Raw genomic sequence first — 18,715 nt, 5'->3', positions numbered from 1 at the left:
CTGAGCCATCCAGGCGCCCTGCATTTTTGTATTGTTTGAACATGTTTTATATTTGATAATTCTTACTCCTTATATTTCGTTTTTCTAGGAGTCTATATTGAGTTCTTAATAAATAGTTTTTGAAAATAATGGTAATGTAACTTGGGGTATTTTTAACCATATTGAAAACACAGTTTTAAATTCATTTCTAAAGACCTTGGCCATTCTCTTAATAATTCCCTTAATCGTTCTTTCAAAATTATTTATCTCTGGTTGGTTCATTCCATTTGGGCCAAGCAAAATTGAACAAATCTAGGCCAATAGTTTTGTGGTGGCCAAGTGGATCGATGCTATACCCTCAAACATTAGCCATCTCACAAATGCATACTTCTACTTCCAAAGTTGAATGAAAGGGTATACAGCTGGATCATTTCAGTATATTTCACTGTGAAGAGGATCCTCTCTTTGTAAAGCACAGTATTTTAATTAATTAATTATTTTTTACAAAGATTTTACTTATTCATTAGAGAGAGAAACAGTGGGGGACAAAGAGAGACAGAGAAGAAACAGACTCCCCACCAAGCAGGGAACCCAGTGTGGGGCTCGATCCCAGGACACTGGGATTGTGACCTGAGCCAAAGGCAGATGCTTAATCAACTGAGCCACCCAGGTGCCCCTAAAGCACAGTATTTTTAATATCCCTGTCCCTTTTTAGGTAAACATCAGAAATTTCTATCGATACATTTTTCCCTGTTACAGAGTTCACTTAGTAAATGGATTTATGACAGAGCTCTCTGACAACAGAGTACTGACAACAGCTCTCCGAGGACTTCCTGGGCCAGTTCCTATTTTTTGGACCCTAATTGGGAAGCTTTGTATTACACCTCCCTACCTATAAGATTGAAAGGGGAGGGATTTCAACCCTGAAGACTGGGAACTCCTGGAATTAACACGCCCCTTCATTTTTCCAGTGGATCCACACCATCTGCATTCCTCTGCAATACATATTTTTAAATGTTCAACGGTTTTACAACACAAGTGACTCTTGCAAGGTACTTGTGCTCTGCTTAGTTTATGTGAAGATTGTAACCCAAGATTTAGTCTGGAATTCTCATTTCCCTTTTTCAAGTTCAGAACTAACCTGAAACAGTTCTAAAATATTAAGCAGAGACCAGGTGCTCTGTATTAGTTATTTGAAGTCACCTGAAATTTTTTTCCAGTTGTAATACTCAGAAACAGTATTAGTTTGCTGTAAAGCAAAAGCATATAGGTTTTGGAATTAGATGGGTTTGAGCTCAAATTTTGTTTTGTTTATTTAATAGCTTGGACCCTAAACAGTTCATTTAACCCCTCTGAGCACTATCTTATGTAAAATGGGCATAATTGTCTAGGGCTATTGTAGCTTGTAAGATTGTTGAGAACGGGGATCATTTTATTTATTTTTAATTTATTTTTTAAAGATTTTATTTATTTTTTTCATAGAGAGAGAGAGAACAAGCATGGGGAGCAGCAGGCAGAAGGAGAAGCAGGCTCTTTGCTGAGCAAGGAGCCTGATGCGAGAGGGACTGGATCCCCAGACCCTGGGATCATGAAAGGTAGACGCTTAACTGACTGAGCCACCAGGTGTCTTGAGAACAGGGATCATTTTATTTAATTTTTTTTTTTTTTAAAGATTTTATTTATTTATTTGACAGACAGAGATCACAAGTAGGCAGAGAGGCAGGCAGAGAGAGAGAGAGAGAGAGAGAGAGAGAGAAGCAGGCTTCCTGCGGAGCAGGGAGCCCGATGCGGGGCTTGATCCCAGGACCCTGAGATCATGACCCGAGCCGAAGGCAGCAGCCCAAACCACTGAGCCACCCAGGCGCCCCCATTTTATTTAATTTTTAATAAATTCATCTTTTATATGTCTTGTGCCTGAAATCATGCCTGGTACACAAACGCTTATTGAATTTTTTTTTTTTTTAAGATTTTATTTTTTTATAGGACACAGAGATCACAAGTAGGCAGAGGCAGGCAGAGAGAGAGGAGGAAGCAGGCTCCCCACTGAGCAGAGAGCCCGATGTGGGGCTCGATCCCAGCACCCCGGGATCATGACCTGAGCTGAAGGCAGAGGCTTTAACCCACTGAGCCACCCAGGCGTCCCCTTATTGAATTTTTTAAAAGAGGGGCACCTGGGTGGCTTCAGTAAGTGTCTGACTCTTGGTTTCAGCTCAGGTCATGAGGTGGAGCCTTGAGTGGGGCTCCATGCTGAGTGTGGGGTCTGCTTAAGATTCTTTCTCTTTCCTTCTGTCTCTGCCCCTCCCCCGCTTGTGCTTGCTCTCTGTCTCTTGAAATAAATAAAATATTTTTTAAAAATAAATTTTTTTGAAGCTGAATTGAATTCTTGTGAAGATGTAATCAAATAGTGATTTTTTTTGCATTTGATTATTATGATATATCTTTGCCTTTTAAATTCAAAGAAATCATTTAACAAATTTCACGAAAGATACAAGTTTATGGTGAGTTTTGGGATCTATAAGTCTGCTTGTTTTGTTGTAGTGGTTGCCTGCTATGCTGAAATGTAAGTACCTGGCACATGGTGGGCTTTTAATAAGTGCTGAAAGCTTTTCATTTCTCACTAGTCCTTTTTTATATTATTCTCCATTCTAGTGAGCATTCAGAGCAATTTCTTTTAACTTTCTTGGTTCCTAGGAGACCAATGGATTTCCAAAGATGCAATATAATATTAAGAGCGAGCAAGAAGTCTAGAAATGGAACAGGGCACTATGAGCTAGCTATGTTGCAATGAGAAAGTTACCTAATCTCCCTGAGTCTGTTTCCTCACTGCTGTTTTAAGGATTGAATAAGTTAATATAATTCAAGTATGTGGATCTAGTGTCTGGCAAATAAGAAGCACTATATAAGAGTTTATTGCTACTGTCATTATTCATTCTCTGCTTGAGATTGAAATTGCCCTCCTAAACTTCATCCAGGCCTTTAACTGAGAGCTTATTCTTCCCATTGTACATACAGACTTCTTAAAACACATTCTTTTCTGTTTTGGGCATGTACCCTTTGAGCTTATTTTTTCCCTTACCTTTTTTTTTTCTTTCTTGATTCTCCAAAGTTCTGTAAATACTGTTTTTCAATAACAGTGCCCTGTAGGGTACCACAATACTGCCATCCTTTGTTATATCCAGGAATTTTCTGGTTTTATCAATTATTGGCTTAAATATTAACATTATAACAACTATGTTTGGCACATCGCTAGCCTTGCTCCAACTGCAATTTATCCACAGTAAATTGCACAGATGGCTTTCTTTTTCCCTCAAATAACATGAAATTAGATGTTTGTTTTGGCAGTTCTTGTGTGGCCTTATTTAACCTCAGACCATAGCCACTTCAGCACTTCTGTTAGTATGTTTTTAGTACTTACGTTGAGGTTACTTTTCAGATTAATTTAGATGACAAAATGACATGTATTTAGGCCACCAAATGCAGAACCGTTTTAGATCTGTGCTTCCTGACCTGATACTTGTCTCCCAACGTTTTTCCGGTTACTGTCAACTACCCAAACTGTTAGAAGTAAAAACTGTTAAGGTAGAGCCTTAAACATTACAAATAAACTTTAAAAGAGTTGGTAAGCACAGTTTCTTTTACCTAGTAGAATCATACCTAATAACCACTTTAAGCTTGATTTCATGAGAGCATAGTTCAAAAAACACAGTAGATTCGTCCTTATCGTTCAAACCAAGGGAAAATATAACTTCCTTATAGATTTCTTGATTTATGTAAGATTTCTTAGAATTACTTTTATCCCCCCAATGTTACTTTCTTTGAACATTTTTTATTGTGGTTAAAAAAAAAATATATATATATATATATATATATTTACCATTTCAACCATTTTTAATTTTTTAAAAAAGATTTTGTTTATTTGACAGAGAGAGACACAGTGAGAGAGGGAATTCAAGCAGGGGGAGTGGGAGAGGGAGAAGCAGGCTTCCCGATGAACAGGGAGCCCATTGCTGGCCTCAGTCCCATGACCCCGGGATCATGACCTGAGCCAAAGGCAGATGCTTAATGACTGAGCCACCCAGGTGCCCCCATTTTAACCATTTTTAAGTGGACATTTCTATGGTATTAAGTATGTTCACCATGTTGTGCAAACCATTACCATCTCCAGAACTTTTTCATATTCCCCATTTGAAACTCTGTACCTAATGTTTTCTTTTTGATCATCAGAAAGTAATTCTGGGGGTGCCTGGGTGGCTCAGTGGGTTAAGCCTCTGCCTTTGACTCAGGTCATGATCCCCGGGTCCTGGAATCAAGCCCCACATCAGGCGGGGAGCCTGCTTCTCCCTTTGCCCCCCTCTGCCTCTCTCTCTCTCTCTCTCTCTCAAATAAATAAATAAAATCTTTAAAAAAAGAAGAGAGAGTAATTTTGTAAATAAAGTACTTTAAAAGTGGTACTAATGGCTGGGAGGAGGGAAGTTATAAATTTATGTCTTTTCTTGTGTGAATGAGTGTGGGACTATCTTTTGTTAACCAGTGTTCCTTGCCCTGTACTTTTAGAGCATCCAAAACTTTGTCCAATTGCCATAAATTCTGTAGTATCCCCTTGTAATATTTTATTTTCACACTCTGATACTCTGTATAGGATTTTAACTCAGTGGAATAAAGTTTTTGTTTGATTAGGTATAACTTACAGATGAAAAAATTTTTTATTTTATTTTTTTTTAAAGATTTTTATTTATTTATTTGACAGAGGGAGATTACAAGTAGGCAGAGAGGCAGGCAGAGAGAAGGGTGGAAGCAGGCTCCCTGCTGAGCAGAGAGCCCCATGTGAGGCTCGATCCCAGGACCCCAAGACCATGACCCAGGCCGAAGGCAGTGGCCCAACTCACTGAGCCACCCAGGCGTCCTGAAAAAATTTTTAATTTTGCGTGCTTGATTCTGAGTTTTGACAGTTGTTTCTATTTGTTTAACTACCATCACAGTCATGACATACTTTTCCATCAAAATGCTTCCTCATGCTCCATAGCAGTCAGTTCCTTTTCCCTACCTCTGACCCCTGGCAACCACTGTAATCTGCTTTTGGCACTAGTTTTTCCTTTTTAGGGTTTCATATATGGCATCATACAGTATGTAGTCTTCTGATTCAGATTCTTTTAACATGATGGTTTTGAGATTTTAGCCATGTTGTTGGATATATTGTAGTTACTATTAATTGCTTAGTAGTATTCAGTTGATTTGATAGAACACACTTTGTTTATCTGTTCACCAACTGATAAATATTTGGCTTGTTTCTGGTCGTTGCCTATCATTAAAAAGACTGCTATGAAAATTTGCTGTGAATGCAAATTTTTATGTGGACATACATTTTCATGTATTTCCCAACTAGGAACAGGATTGTTAGATTATATAAGAAGGATAAATTTAACTTTGTAAGAAACTGAAAAACTTCCCTCAAGTGTCTAATATTTTGTGTTCCCCACCAGCAATGTGTAAGAGTTTTAGTTATGCCACATCTTCTCCAGTACTTGGTATTTTCGGTCTTTTTAATTTTAGCTATTCTAAAAAGTATGTAGTGGCATTTTGTTTTGATTTTGACTTTTCCCAATAACCAATGATGTTGAAAATCTGTGTGCTTAGTATATCTCTTTTTTAGTGATGCCTGCTCCACATCTCTTGTCTATTTCAAAATCAGGTCGTCATTTGTCCTGATTACTGAGTCATAAGAGTTAAATACTCTGGATATCAGTCCTTTATCACATATATCACATAGCACAGATATTTTCTCCCCCTCTGTGCTTTGCCTTTTCATTAACAATGTCTTATGAAGGCAAATGTTTTAAATTGTGATCAAATGCAGTTTATCCTTTTTTATGATTCCTATCTTATATTCTACCTAAAAATACTTCCCTAGCCCAGGCCACAAAGATTATCTTCTAGCTGTTTTAAAATTTTAGCCTGTTTATTTAGGTCTATCACTCATTTTGTGTTAATATTTTTATATAGAATGAGGTAAAGATTGATTTATATTTTTTTCTATGTAGATATCCATCTCTATCCAACACTATTTGTTGAAAAGAATATCCTTTTACCACTGAATTACTTTGGTATCTGTGTTAAATTAGTTACCCATCTATGTGTGGGTTTGTTTCTAGACTATTTTTTCCCCATTGATCCGAATATATGCATGCTAATATCACACTGTCTTTCGTGTGATATTAAGTTGTGAAATCAGGCAGTGTAAGTCTTTCAGTGTTGTTCTTTTTCAAAATTGTTTTGGATATTCTGGGTTATTTGCATTTCTTTTTTTTAAGATTTTATTAGAGAGCGCAGGTGTGTACATGGGACATGCGCACGTGTGGGGGGTGGGGCATGGGGAGAGGAAGAGAGGGAGAAGTGGACTCTCCACTGAGTAGGGACTCCAGCGTGGGGTTCCAAACAGGATCCTGAGATCATGACCCGAGGCAAAGGTAGATGCTTAACCTACTGAGCCATCCAGGTGCCCTGGTTTGCATTTCTCTGTAAATTTTAGAATCGTGGTATCAGTTTCTACCAGAGAGAGGAGTCTGCTTGGTTTTGTTTTATGCAATTGTTCTTGCTTTTAGGTAGGCACCTGTTCTACTTAATTTGTATAGGACTCTTTTTATCCCTGAGTTTCGTTTCTGAGTAATTATTGTGCTTTGTGGTTCTGAGTCATAGCAATAGGAATTACTTGTCCCTCATTCTAGCAATACATTGTGAAGAGACGGTATTACTATATTACTCTATTACCTCAAGTAGACAGGATATTTGAAGTGTAATGGCTGTTTATTTACCACGTAGGCATTGCTCCGGATTTACGCAAACCAGCTGTAGTTCACTTTGTGGTTAGCCCAAAGAAAATGCTGTGGTTTTTGTTTTTATCTGTAATCTTGAATTAGCAGGGCATAAAGTATTTTTACGTCTTGTTCAAAACTCCCTTATTTGATCATTCTGTTTGTAATTGCTCCTAATATTTTTCTTATCTTGATAAGCCTAGGGTTTGAGCTTCATATTTAATTTCAGACAGAAGTGTTTTTGCATGTGTGTGTTTTTGCAGAACCCTAGGAATAGTATAAAGTATTCTAAGCGGTGGTGGTTTAGATAGTAAAGAACTCCTTACAGTCAAATTAACATCTGAATGATACTTTACGAAGTTTCAAAATTCATCAGCAAGCTGAAAATATATCACTTTTGAATTACTTCAGAGTGTTGTTTAGATGTGTTCAATACGAAACTTAAGCAATAAAAAATCGTATGCATTCTGGGAAATCACAGTTCTTTTGGCATTAACACAGAAAAAGAAGTTAGGAACTTAAAATGTTAAAAGATAAAATTATTAGGAATTTATGCTAAAAATTGTATATAATATTAAAATCACAGTATGTTCAATTCAGAATTTGGTAGCTGCATGTGGATTCTAATTATAGTACAAACATTTGTCTGGGATCCTTTCCTCAGGAAATGAATCATTATGGAGCACTGAACTTTTTTAAATATCTGAAGGGTTGCAGGCTTCAGTGCTTTTTGTATTCTTTAGCCTACTTTATTATTATTTTTTTGTCTTTCCTTTTCTGTTTGACCATGTGTTTAGTGTTCTGTCCTCTATTCTGTTTTTCTGCTGCTAATGTGCTATGGATTTGGCATATAGATCGTTGAGTTTAGTGAGAGGCGGTAGGATAGAGCTGGGTATGGAATTGGGAGTATTTCTGCTGAACTTTAAGAATTAAGAATCATGGGAACATACAGGCATAGGTGGTACAAGTCGTTCAAGGTACGAGGGATCAGACTAGTCTTAGAAACTGCAATGATGATTCTCAGTGGATGTAAGGTTGTGGAACAGTATCCTCAAATTTCGGAAGGGAAGAAAATATGTCTCGAGCATTTTATAACATTCATTTTATTTTTCAAGTGTAAGACAAGAGACATCCTAACCCAGGGATACTTGAGAAATAACAATACTGATGACACTCTAAAAAACCGAGAAACAAAAACATACCTGAGGACAAGGCCAGGCAACCAACAGCTGAATCAAAATAAAAAGTCAGGAATGGAAAAGCCATTAGAAAAATGGTGTGAGTTGACTCTACTTAAGAAAAATTCTGATACTAGCATCTGTGGGAATTAGGGTTCCAGACCAGAATACAAATGTTACAAACCTTTTAAAATCTTCGTCAAAATATTGAAAATTCTCTTTCTGATGGTTATAAATGTACAGAGATTTTAAAATAGCACAACTAGTATTCAAAATATTAGAGACTTTGAAAATTAAAGTGTTATTTCTTTCCAAAAATTCATTAAGATTGGGTAGTCTTGCCTCCGTTGCCTTCATTTTAGTTGTGTAACCTAAGATAACAGCACACATCTTTTCTGTGCATCTGTGAATTGTCCTCCTGCTTTCAAAATTTGGATCAGCTGAAAAAATGTTACCCTTTTCCCTTCCCTGAAATACCTCTGGGAATTCCTTTAATGAGAAGTGTTTTTGCAGGTATCCTTTCCTTTGTGACCTGGTCACTCTATGTTGCAACCACTTTCTTCATCTATGTGGATAATTAGGCCCTCACTCAGTTCCTGTAGATGCACATCTGCTAGTCTCTGGAGTGTCAGTGTGACCAACTCTCCCTGGCCAGCTGCCCTCTACAGTGTTTATGTTCAGTTCAAATTGCACTTTCAGTGTCCTCATTTTTCTTTTATTCGCTGAACTTTCATCCTTGTTGGCTAATTTCCTTTTTTGATTATCCATCCTCATAAATTGTCACATTGTCATGTCTGATTATCACTGGCTGACAAGGGGATAACCACACGCTTGCTATGTATGAGCTAAAAACTAGACACACGGTAATCAAGACACTGACTTTGAAAGAAGTGATGTGAGGGATCACTGATCATGATGAGTGTCGGTTATTTATGTAGTGACTTGTGGGTTGAAGAACTGGCACTGAAGTTTGTCTTTTATGCACTCACTTGCAGTTAATACACAGTGGTAACTGAATTTAAGTCATGTTGTTGAGAGTTTATTTAACTAGATTGTAGAAACTCGTATGTAGCGAGGCCAGGCAGGTTGAAGACTGCCTGTAGTAGCATAATTGGCAAAAATCTTAAGTTGAATGAAAGATTTTATTTATTTATTTGACAGAGAGAGACACAGAAGGAGAAGCAGGCTTCCCACAGAGTAGAGAGCCTGATGCGGGTCTCAATCCCAGGACCCTGGGATCATGACCCGAGCCAAAGGCAGACAGACGTTTAAGGACTGAGCCACTCAAGCGCCCCTATCTTACTGTTATTGACAGGGAATCAGTGAATATTGTCTGAAGTTGAAATATATAAGCACAGTGATTCTAATCTCTAATCATAATCATGTAATTAATTTTAGAGGAATCTTCTAGGGACTGTCCCCTAGTGAAAAAAATACAAAGTTCAGCAGGACTTTCTTGTTTCTGTCCTTTTCTGCCAGTAGGTGGGGATCCAGTCTAGTTTTACTGAAGCAACTATCCTGCTTCTCTGGCTTATGGCCATGTATGCAAGACCAGTAGCATCAACTCTTATACCCTTTGGGCATTAACATAATTCTCCTGAAGTCTATCTTTATTTCTAATGCCCATACCATTGTCACTGCAGCTTCACCTTCTGTACTCCATTATTCACTTTTGGTACTTAAGAATTTTTTCTTGTTCTTAAGCTCAGCTATGTTTTAAAAATAATTTAATACTGATAAAGCAGTTCTATGTATTTGTAATGAATAGGAGGGAAGATTTTTATGTCTGTTTCATTATTATCTGGATTAGAAATACTCTGTCATGGTTGTTCTTTAAAAAAAAAAAAAAAAAAAGAATTCCAGGGGACCCTGGTGACCCAGTCAGTTAAGCGTCCAACTCTTGGTTTCACTCAGGTCATGATCTCTGGGTCCTGAGATTGAGCTACATTGAGCCTGGCAGAGGGCTCTGTGCTCAATAGGAAGCCTGCTTCCCCTCTCCTTCTCCCTCTACCCCTACCCTGACGTGTGCATACACACACACTCTCTGTCTCTCTCAAATAAATAAATAAATATTTAACAGAAAATTTTGCTCAAAATAGTATCCCAAATGATAAAATTCCTATTAATAAATATTAAGAAATGTGTGAGACCTAGAGAAGAAAACCAAATTCATAAAAGAAGATCTGAATTAATGTAGTGATATAGTACATTCCTAAATGGGAAGAACCAGTTGGTAATAATGTCAATTCTACCCCAAAGTAGACTCTTCCAATTAAAATTTCAGTGGAGTTCTAGAGAAAATCTAAAGTTATCCACAGGGCTAAATTTGAAAAAGCAGTTAAAAATTTTTTGAAGAAAAATAATTGGGGGGAGTGAGTTGCTGTCCTAAGTAGGAAGGTATAGTGGAAAGGTAGAATAATTAAGATAATGGTTTGGAGCAGGAACTAGATCTGTAGGGCAGTAGGCATAGGAAATAAATCTGTCAAGCAGATCGATCTGCAGAACAAAAATGAGGCTATAGGAATGTGTAGACAATTTTGAACTAATAAAGCTGCATTTCAAGCAATTAGGGAGTGGATGGTTTGTTTAAAAAGTGGAATTTAGAAAATTGGCTCTTTTGGGGGGGCAAACACAGCTATATCCCTATTTTACATCATAAGGGATATTAGATTCCAGATGGAGTAAATCTCTAGACAAAATAAGGGTGCTCTTTTCAGAGGCTCAAGATAGCTTTCTTAACCGTGCCTGAAATCTAGAAACCATAAAGAAAGAGACTCATAGTCTTAACTACATATTTAAAATAAAAGCACCAAAACAAAGTTAAAAGATAATCAAAAGGGGCGCCTGGGTGGCTCAGTGGGTAAAAGCCTCTGCCTTCAGCTCAGGTCATGGTCCCAGGGTCCTGGGATCCAGCTATATCGGGCTCTCTGCTCTGCAGGGAGCCTGCTTCCTCCCCTCTCTCTCTGCCTGCCTCTCTGCCTACTTGCGATCTCTCTCTCTCTGTCAAATAAATAAATAAATAATCTTAAAAATAAAAGATAAAAGACAGGAGAAATATTTTTACTGTATATAACAAACACAATGTATAGAGAATGTCTTGGCCAATAAGACAACCAATAGAAAATGGACAAAATATATAAACAGACATTTCAAATAAATAGCAATGACGAATACAAAAAAAAAGTTTATTCTCATTAATAAAACTTGAGTTACCATTTTTTATGCAAGAGATTGGCAAAATATAAATGATTGGTCATCTCCTGTGTTAGAGTATTGTTGGGATATAAGTTAGTGTCTTCAGTTTGTAGGTATCAGAAATTAAATATCCATACCTTTGACCCACTGGGTGTATTTCTAGGGATTTAATCTATAGAAATACAAGCATATGTGCAAAAGATGTATGCATATACATGTCTATATAGTGAAAAACTGAGTTCAATCTACATATTCCTCAAGTGAGGAATAAGTGAATTGTAGTGTATCCATACTGTGCGATACTGTGAAGGGCGGGCACCGTGAAGGATAATATGCTCTCGAGTCAGGTCGCCAGGCTCAAATTCTGGATTCGTCATTTACTAGTTGCATGTCTGGGCTTACTTACCTCTCCTCTGGGCCTCAGTTTTCTCCTCTGTAAAATAGGGATAATTGAATCTGTTTCAGAGGTGTGATAATGAAATGAACTAAACTGTGTAAAACAGTGCTTAAAACACAAGTACTTGGTAATATTAGCTAATATTAAATGACCACTTTGTAGTTAAAAAACACATTTATAAAATTCTAGCGTGGAAAAACCCCACGGTGATTAAAGTAAACAAATTTTAGAGCAATGTGTGCCTATGGCATGAGTACCTATTTGTAAATAAAATGTAAATTATGTATGTGCCTGTATTTTAATGTATGTGGATAAATTTGGAAGCATAAATGCCAGTCTTAACAGTCGTTATCTTTGAAGAGTGAGATTTGGTGGAACGGAAGCAGATTATCAGATTTTTAAAGAAAGATTTTTTAGCATTTTTTTTCTTAGGCACGTATTACTTTATAACTAAATTTTTGAAAAGGTTCCCATAGACTTAAGAATAGTAGAACTTCTGAGTAACTTGCATCTTCCTTTTTAAAAAATAACTGCAAGAAGATTGTGTCCTCTAGATGATGTTTGCTTTCTCTTATTTTCTTCAGTGACTCACTGTAATTTCCCTTGCAGGAACATGCTTACCCAGCTGATGAACTCATGCCTTTAACCTGTAGAGGTCGCGTTAGAGGCCAGGAGCCAAGTCGGGGGGATGTTGATGATGCCTTGGGAAAGTGAGTATTAACGCGGTGGATGGTGTGGCAGCTCAGGGTTCTGAAGTCATAGACATCCTAGATGCAGCTTACAGTTGTATTTCTGGGGGTTGGTTAAATTTCAAGGACTGCTTTAAGTGAGATTTTAAACTCTTTTATTTCCTTCTGTTATGTTTTATAAAAAATAAGTTTACCTCTTAGATCAGTGAAGAGTTGCTAAGATGAATATAACTTTTGAAATGTATATAAAGTCATTGACACATTATAAAGTGTTCATAGTTTAATATTTTTTATTTTTTAATTATTTGAGAGAGAGAGTAGAAGTGGTGGGAGGGTGGGCAGAGGGAGAGGGAGAAGCAGACTCCCTGCTGAACAGAGAGCCCAACATAGGACTTGATTGCAGGATCCCAGGATCATGACCTGAGCTGAAGGCAGATGCTTAACTGACTGAGCCACCCAGGCACCTTGATGGTTTCATATTTTGATGTTTTAATAATTTTATTTGCTTTAAAAGAGAGTTAATGAATATTTCTATTCATTTTGAAAGATACGTAGATACACTGAATATTAAATGTAATGTTTAAGCCTTTTCGGGGGCCTTTGGTGCTTTATAGGTTACATCGTACTATAGATGCCTGGAAGTCCTAGCTGATAGAAACTGCCAGTCGATAAGTCCTAGATAGATCTGCTTATACGTTCATGGATAAAATATTCAGACTTCTAATGGTTTGTGTCTCATTATACTTGTTTCTTAGATTTTCCCTGACACTGATTGATTCTTTGGACACTCTTGTGGTAGGTTTGAATCCTCTTGAATTTACTTATTTTATAAATTTCATAATTTGTACACTCAAAATGTTACGAATACAGTCATGATGCATTAAGTCTGAAGTAGAAGTTTTCAGAATTTAAGGTCTTCTGAGCTTTGCTTCTAAATAGCTCTTTCACAGTATTGAGTTGATTATGTCATGTAAATATCAAGTGAAAGTATGTAGAAGTCATGGAGGTATTAAAATAATTTATAGGTATGGTAGCTTATGTGATGGCACTTTTAATCAGGAAGGTTGTTTCCCCATTATGCAAGGAGGTTGAAGCTATTGGAAGAAATTAATTCTAGAAAATGCCACTGATATTCTTGATCCAGAACGGCATGCCACAATGATACTGAAGTTGTTAAACTAGAATTCTTAGGTTCATAAAAAAATTTAATTTTTTCACACCAGTGATTTTTAGCACCAGGTGTTCACTTCTTGGCAACTGTTTTTGACCTCATAGGATAAAAATCATTTTAATTAATTCTGGTTGGGATGGTTTGTAATGGCAGAGGAGAAAGATTGAGTTCCAGATGTCATAATTTCTATATACAGTATCTAATTTTTTACTTTGAGATCACTTACAGTATAGGCTTGTTTCAGGATTTTCCTTAAGACCTAATTCTCAACTTTGAGTAAATGTCTTGAGGATTGATTAATATTTTAAAAAACAAAAAAAAAATCTTTGGGCTGGCAGGAACTTTTCTGAACCAAGCTTTTCTTTCCAATATTGTTTGTACGTTCTTTTTTCAGTGGGCATTCTCTTTTTCTTTCCTTTTCCTTTCCTATCCTCTTCTCTTCCCTTTCACTTCCCTTCTCATCCCTCCTTCTTTTTTTTTTTAAAGATTTTATTTATTTATCAGAGAGAGAGAGAGGGGGAGAGAGCAAGCACAGGCCGACAGAATGGCAGGCAGAGGCAGAGGGAGAAGCAGGCTCCCCGCCGAGCAAGGAGCCCGATGTGGGACTCGATCCCAGGACGCTGGGATCATGAGCCGAAGGCAGCTGCTTAACCAACTGAGCCGAAGGCAGCTGCTTAACCAACTGAGCCACCCAGGCGTCCCTCTTCCCTCCTTCTATACCAGCACCTTAGGAGGATGACCTATGAAGTTTTAAAGAATATCCCCTTCTCATGAATTACTCTGATTTAATTATTCTGGAGCAGGGCTTTATTACTATTTATGCTCCTAAAGCTTCTCTTCATTTATAAAATGCAGCCATGGTTGAGAAGATTTTTGTTGTGAAGCCTGCATTGTTTACAACTTTTACAGTTGGGTCAGGGTTTCAAAAGTTGTAACTTTATTTCTCAGAGATTAAAGGAATATGGAAACTGTATTATCATGATTATGAGAATGAGAATATTTGTATGCCTTATTTTTGGTTTAGTGGTCCTATGTGTTCTGTTATAACAGCGCTTCCTTTACAAATAAAAGGCAAAGGTAAACAAGATATCCCGGGAGGCACAGATTGCCACCCTGGAAGAAGCCAGGTGGTGTCCTTGTAACTGTAGCTAGGTCATACTTCTCAGGTCTACCTTGACGTGGGGGAAGTAAGTGAGGAGCAGTAGCTGTGTGTTAGGAAGGATCACAGTTGAACTTAACTTTGTCTCTCGTTCTGTCAGCTTGGCTTTCTTTCCATATAGCAAATTCCCCATCATCTCTCTGTAAGATTTTCTTGAACATGGATCTCAGATATCATATGCTTTAAAAAATCTTAACAGAAATGAAGGAGAAAAGGTAGTATCAGGCTGCATAACTTTCCTAAATTTAGAAATCTGTTGGCTTCTAATTGAGGAGCCATTCATTATTACAAAGGTTCTGTCTTTCACGTTATACCAGTTGTATACTTTGGCTTTAATTTGCAAAATATCCCAGGACCGGCAGCAGCAGCAGCACCTGACAACTTGTTAGAAATGGAAAATTCTAGCGCCTCATCCCAGACATACTAAATCAGACAGTCTGGGAGCGAGGCCCAGCAGTCTGTTTTTTAACAAGCTTCCAGATGATTCTGATATATGATAAAGTTTGAGAAATACTGTATAATGCTGCAGTACTTTTTAAACTTCAATGTATTACAAGTCACCTAGGGATCTTGCTAAAATGCAGATTCTGATCCAGTAGACTGAAGGTAGGGTCCAAGAATCTGTGTTTCTAATAAGCTGCCACTTGGTGGTGCTGTTCGTGCTGGTTAACAGGCCATACTCTCCGTACTTTGTGATATAAACTTGAGTTCTGGCTCCTTGTGGCAGGGAGTAATAAGCAGTGATCACATAATACTGATGTGTGCAACCTCGGTCAAATCATTTAATTTTTCTGGGCTCCTTTTTCACCTTAGAAGGGCCTAAATTAGGTATCTAAGTTTCCTATTAACTATAACATGTTATTTCTTGCTTATCTTTGGTTCAGATTCAGATAAATAACTCCTCTATTTGTTGAAATTACCCTCAGGAGGAGTTAAGAAAGGTAGATAAAAATCTTACATTTAAAAAATGATACTTAAAAGTGAATTGGGATAAATCGGAGGGGGAAAAGAAGCAGGAGAGACTGTGGACTATGAAAAACAAACTGAGGGTTTGGGAGGGGAGGGGTGTGGGGAGATGGGTGAGCCTGCTGCTGGGTATTGAGGAGGGCACTTATTGCATGGAGCACTGGGTGTGGTACATAAACAATGAATCTTGGAACACTGAAAAAAAGAATACTTTATAAACTCTTTTTTTTTTAAAAGATTTTATTTATTTATTTGACAGAGATCACAAGCAGGCAGAGAGGCAGGCAGAGAGAGAGGAGGAAGCAGGCTCCCTGCTGAGCAGAGAGCCCGATGCGGGGCTCGATCCCAGGATCCTGGGATCATGACCTGAGCCGAAGGCAGCGGCTTAACCCACTGAGCCACCCAGGCGCCCCTATAAACTCTTTAAATTTTAGTCTCTTCAAGTAGGAATAGCCTAAGTAACTTACTACATACCATCATAACTTTGAAAGATAAAAATTCATTTTGAATTTTTATTACTGTTTGAAACATTTTTTTAAATAGAATTTTCTGTCTAGTTTAAACAGAAAATTAGTTTAGAAAATTTTTTCCTACTAAAAAAAGGAATTGTTTTGGTACATTTTAGTAATACACTTAATAGTATTTCTGATTTACCTTGCCTTTACATTGTGACTATTTTATTTGACGTATTTGAAAATAATAATAGAATGTATCACGTGTGATCTTTATAGTCTACATTACCATGTAACCTGTAGAAAGACAGATACCCAAACAAATTAAAGATGGTGAGGAAAGGAAGAGGCCTGAATTCATCTTTTTATCAGCTAAGAGCTTAAAGAGTTCATTAAGTAATAGAGCAGTTGGAATGAGTTTTCTAGCAAATTATGGACAAAGAGAATTCTTTCCACTTTTAATCTCCTTTGAAACAAATAATACTGGTATAATTCTTGGGAGTAATTCTCAGGAGATAGACCTAGGAAGAAGAGTAAGATTAACAAAATGAGACTAAAAAGTGTATGTGTGGATGAGTGGGGAGTAGCACAGTTGATTTTCATTCTAAAAGTGATTCAGGGCTATTTGCATCTGCACTTGTTGCTACAGAATTTACATGGATATAGAAGTGGATAAGGAGGAGTGTTTTTTTAATCATTTTTAATTTTTTTTACGATTTTATTTATTTGTCAGAGAGAGAGAGAGCACAAGCAGGGGGAGTGGCAGGCAGAGGGAGAAGCAGGCTCCCCACTGAGCAAGGAGCCCAGTGTGGGAGTCGATCCCAGGACCCTGGGAATATGACCTGAGCCGAAGGCAGACGCTTAACTGACAGAGCCACCCAGGTGTCCCAAGCAGTTTAAGGGCAGGCTTGATAGTATATTTTACTCAGAACTTATCCTGACTTTTACTTTTATTTGAATTTTTGTCAAATATTCTTCTTCTTTTTTTTAATTAGAAGATTTTATTTATTTATTTGACAGACAGGGATCACAAGTAGGCAGAGAGGCAGGCAGAGAGAGAGGAGGAAGCAGGCTCCCCGCTGAGCAGAGAGCCCGATGCAGAGCTCAGTCCCAGGACCCTGGGATCATGACCTGAGCCAAAGGCAGAGGCTTTAACCCACTGAGCCACCCAGGCACCCCTTAGTCAAATATTCTTATGGAATGTTTTATACCTATATTAGAATTTTTAATGAAAGAAATCAAGTGAAAGGCACTCTGAAGTATTATCAAATAGAAAGATTAAACAAGCAAGAAAAGGGGAACTACTTTTAATGGATCTGGGGTCTAAATACCGGGTAATTGTGTAGTTATCGAACAACTTATCACAGCCACTAACCCAAGAAATGAGCAGGAAAGGCCCAGCACACCGCCTCAGCCAGCTGCTCTCTCCCTGGGAATGCCGAGGGAGCTGGACAAATCAGAAGCAGAGCTCCTGGCTGGTTATGCCAACACTGTTGTTGAACAGACTCAGATAAACTTGTGGCAAGAGAAGCCAGTAACTCAAGAGAGGAAGGTTTGGAAAAGAGAAGGGGAGAGATTTCTTTTGGGGCCTGGCAGCTGTGGGGGGTAGCAGGCACAGGCCTTAATACAGACCTCTCCACAGACAAGGTGGATACCTAGAGTTTTATAAGGTGAGATTGAGGGTAGGGGTACATGCAAGAGAGCAGGCCGGGCGCGTGTGATTGAGGGCGGAGGTTGGTAGGTGTTCATCCCGTAATCAGGGGCAAGGAAGGGATGTGTAGGCTGTGGTCTTCTAGGCATTCCATTGATATCAGGACTTTTCTGGTCTGGCAGTTGGAATGTTCTGGTCACTGCAAAATGTCTTGTCAGTGGCTCAGGAAAGTGTGATGAGCAATAGCACAATGAGTAGTAGCTAGAGCATGAATTAAGTGGTCTTGTCTATTTCTGGTTTTAACTGTTGGGCTCAATAGTTGAACAAGAGAGCTCTCTGACACAGCCTCGATTTTGACTGAAAAATCAGAGCAACTATGTAATGCATTGGCCCCTTCACGGAACTGATCACAAGATTCCACAGGATTGTTAACCTAGTTAGGATTCTAGACCCTCATGGTGATAATGATAATAATAACAGTAATGATGTTAAGCACTTACTAAGTCAGGCACTCGACTGAAAATACTTTACATATATTACCTCATTTAAGAGGGCAATCCTGCAGGAGTGGATATTTCTTCTTTTTTTAAAATTTTTTAAAGTTTTTTTGATATTTCTTCTTTTTATTATTGAAGGAAGAGGTTCAGAGATGGAAGTCACTTGACCAAGATTACTCAGGTAGTGAGTTCAAAACAGGGCTTGCTCTTGATTACAACATTAAACTCCTTTATAGTTAAGGGTCAGGGTATCCATGCGGGAGGATTGCGGGTGGTATGTGGTTTAGGGTTAGTCAGTCAGTCATTCTCTGAAGGGTGTGCTCTCTTTTGAAAACAAGCAACCTTTAAAATGATGTTTGGTGAATAGGATGGTTTTTGTGATATTTTGACTTGGAAACCAAATCCTGGTAGAGCTCATCTCATGTAGCTCTAGGTCAAGGGTAATATATTAAGAAACCAGTTAACAGTTCTGATGATGTTTTAAAGTCTTAATGATTTCTGTGTATCTAAAAAAGAAATATATAAAGATTCCTTATAATATAGGCAGTTAATTTTGGTGGGTTTTAGATACC

The 18,715-nt window shown here is 37.8% G+C and overlaps 1 protein-coding gene across 7 annotated transcripts in view; it reads left to right on the top strand.

The window, feature by feature from the left end:
* Positions 1–18,715, top strand: part of EDEM3 (ER degradation enhancing alpha-mannosidase like protein 3) — a 74,949-nt gene that overhangs the window by 6,728 nt on the left and 49,506 nt on the right. For all 7 annotated transcript variants that reach the window (XM_032317513.1, XM_032317512.1, XM_032317518.1 and 4 more), the window contains exons 3-4: positions 12,168–12,268; positions 13,003–13,042. In XM_032317513.1, the coding sequence (XP_032173404.1) occupies positions 12,168–12,268; positions 13,003–13,042 (141 nt within the window). The remainder of the gene's footprint in view (positions 1–12,167; positions 12,269–13,002; positions 13,043–18,715) is intronic.

The sequence above is a fragment of the Mustela erminea genome, chromosome 17, assembly GCF_009829155.1.
Source record: "Mustela erminea isolate mMusErm1 chromosome 17, mMusErm1.Pri, whole genome shotgun sequence".
Lineage (NCBI taxonomy): Eukaryota > Metazoa > Chordata > Mammalia > Carnivora > Mustelidae > Mustela > Mustela erminea.
Note: the sequence above shows the minus strand (reverse complement) of the source record. Positions and strands in the feature narration are given on the sequence as shown.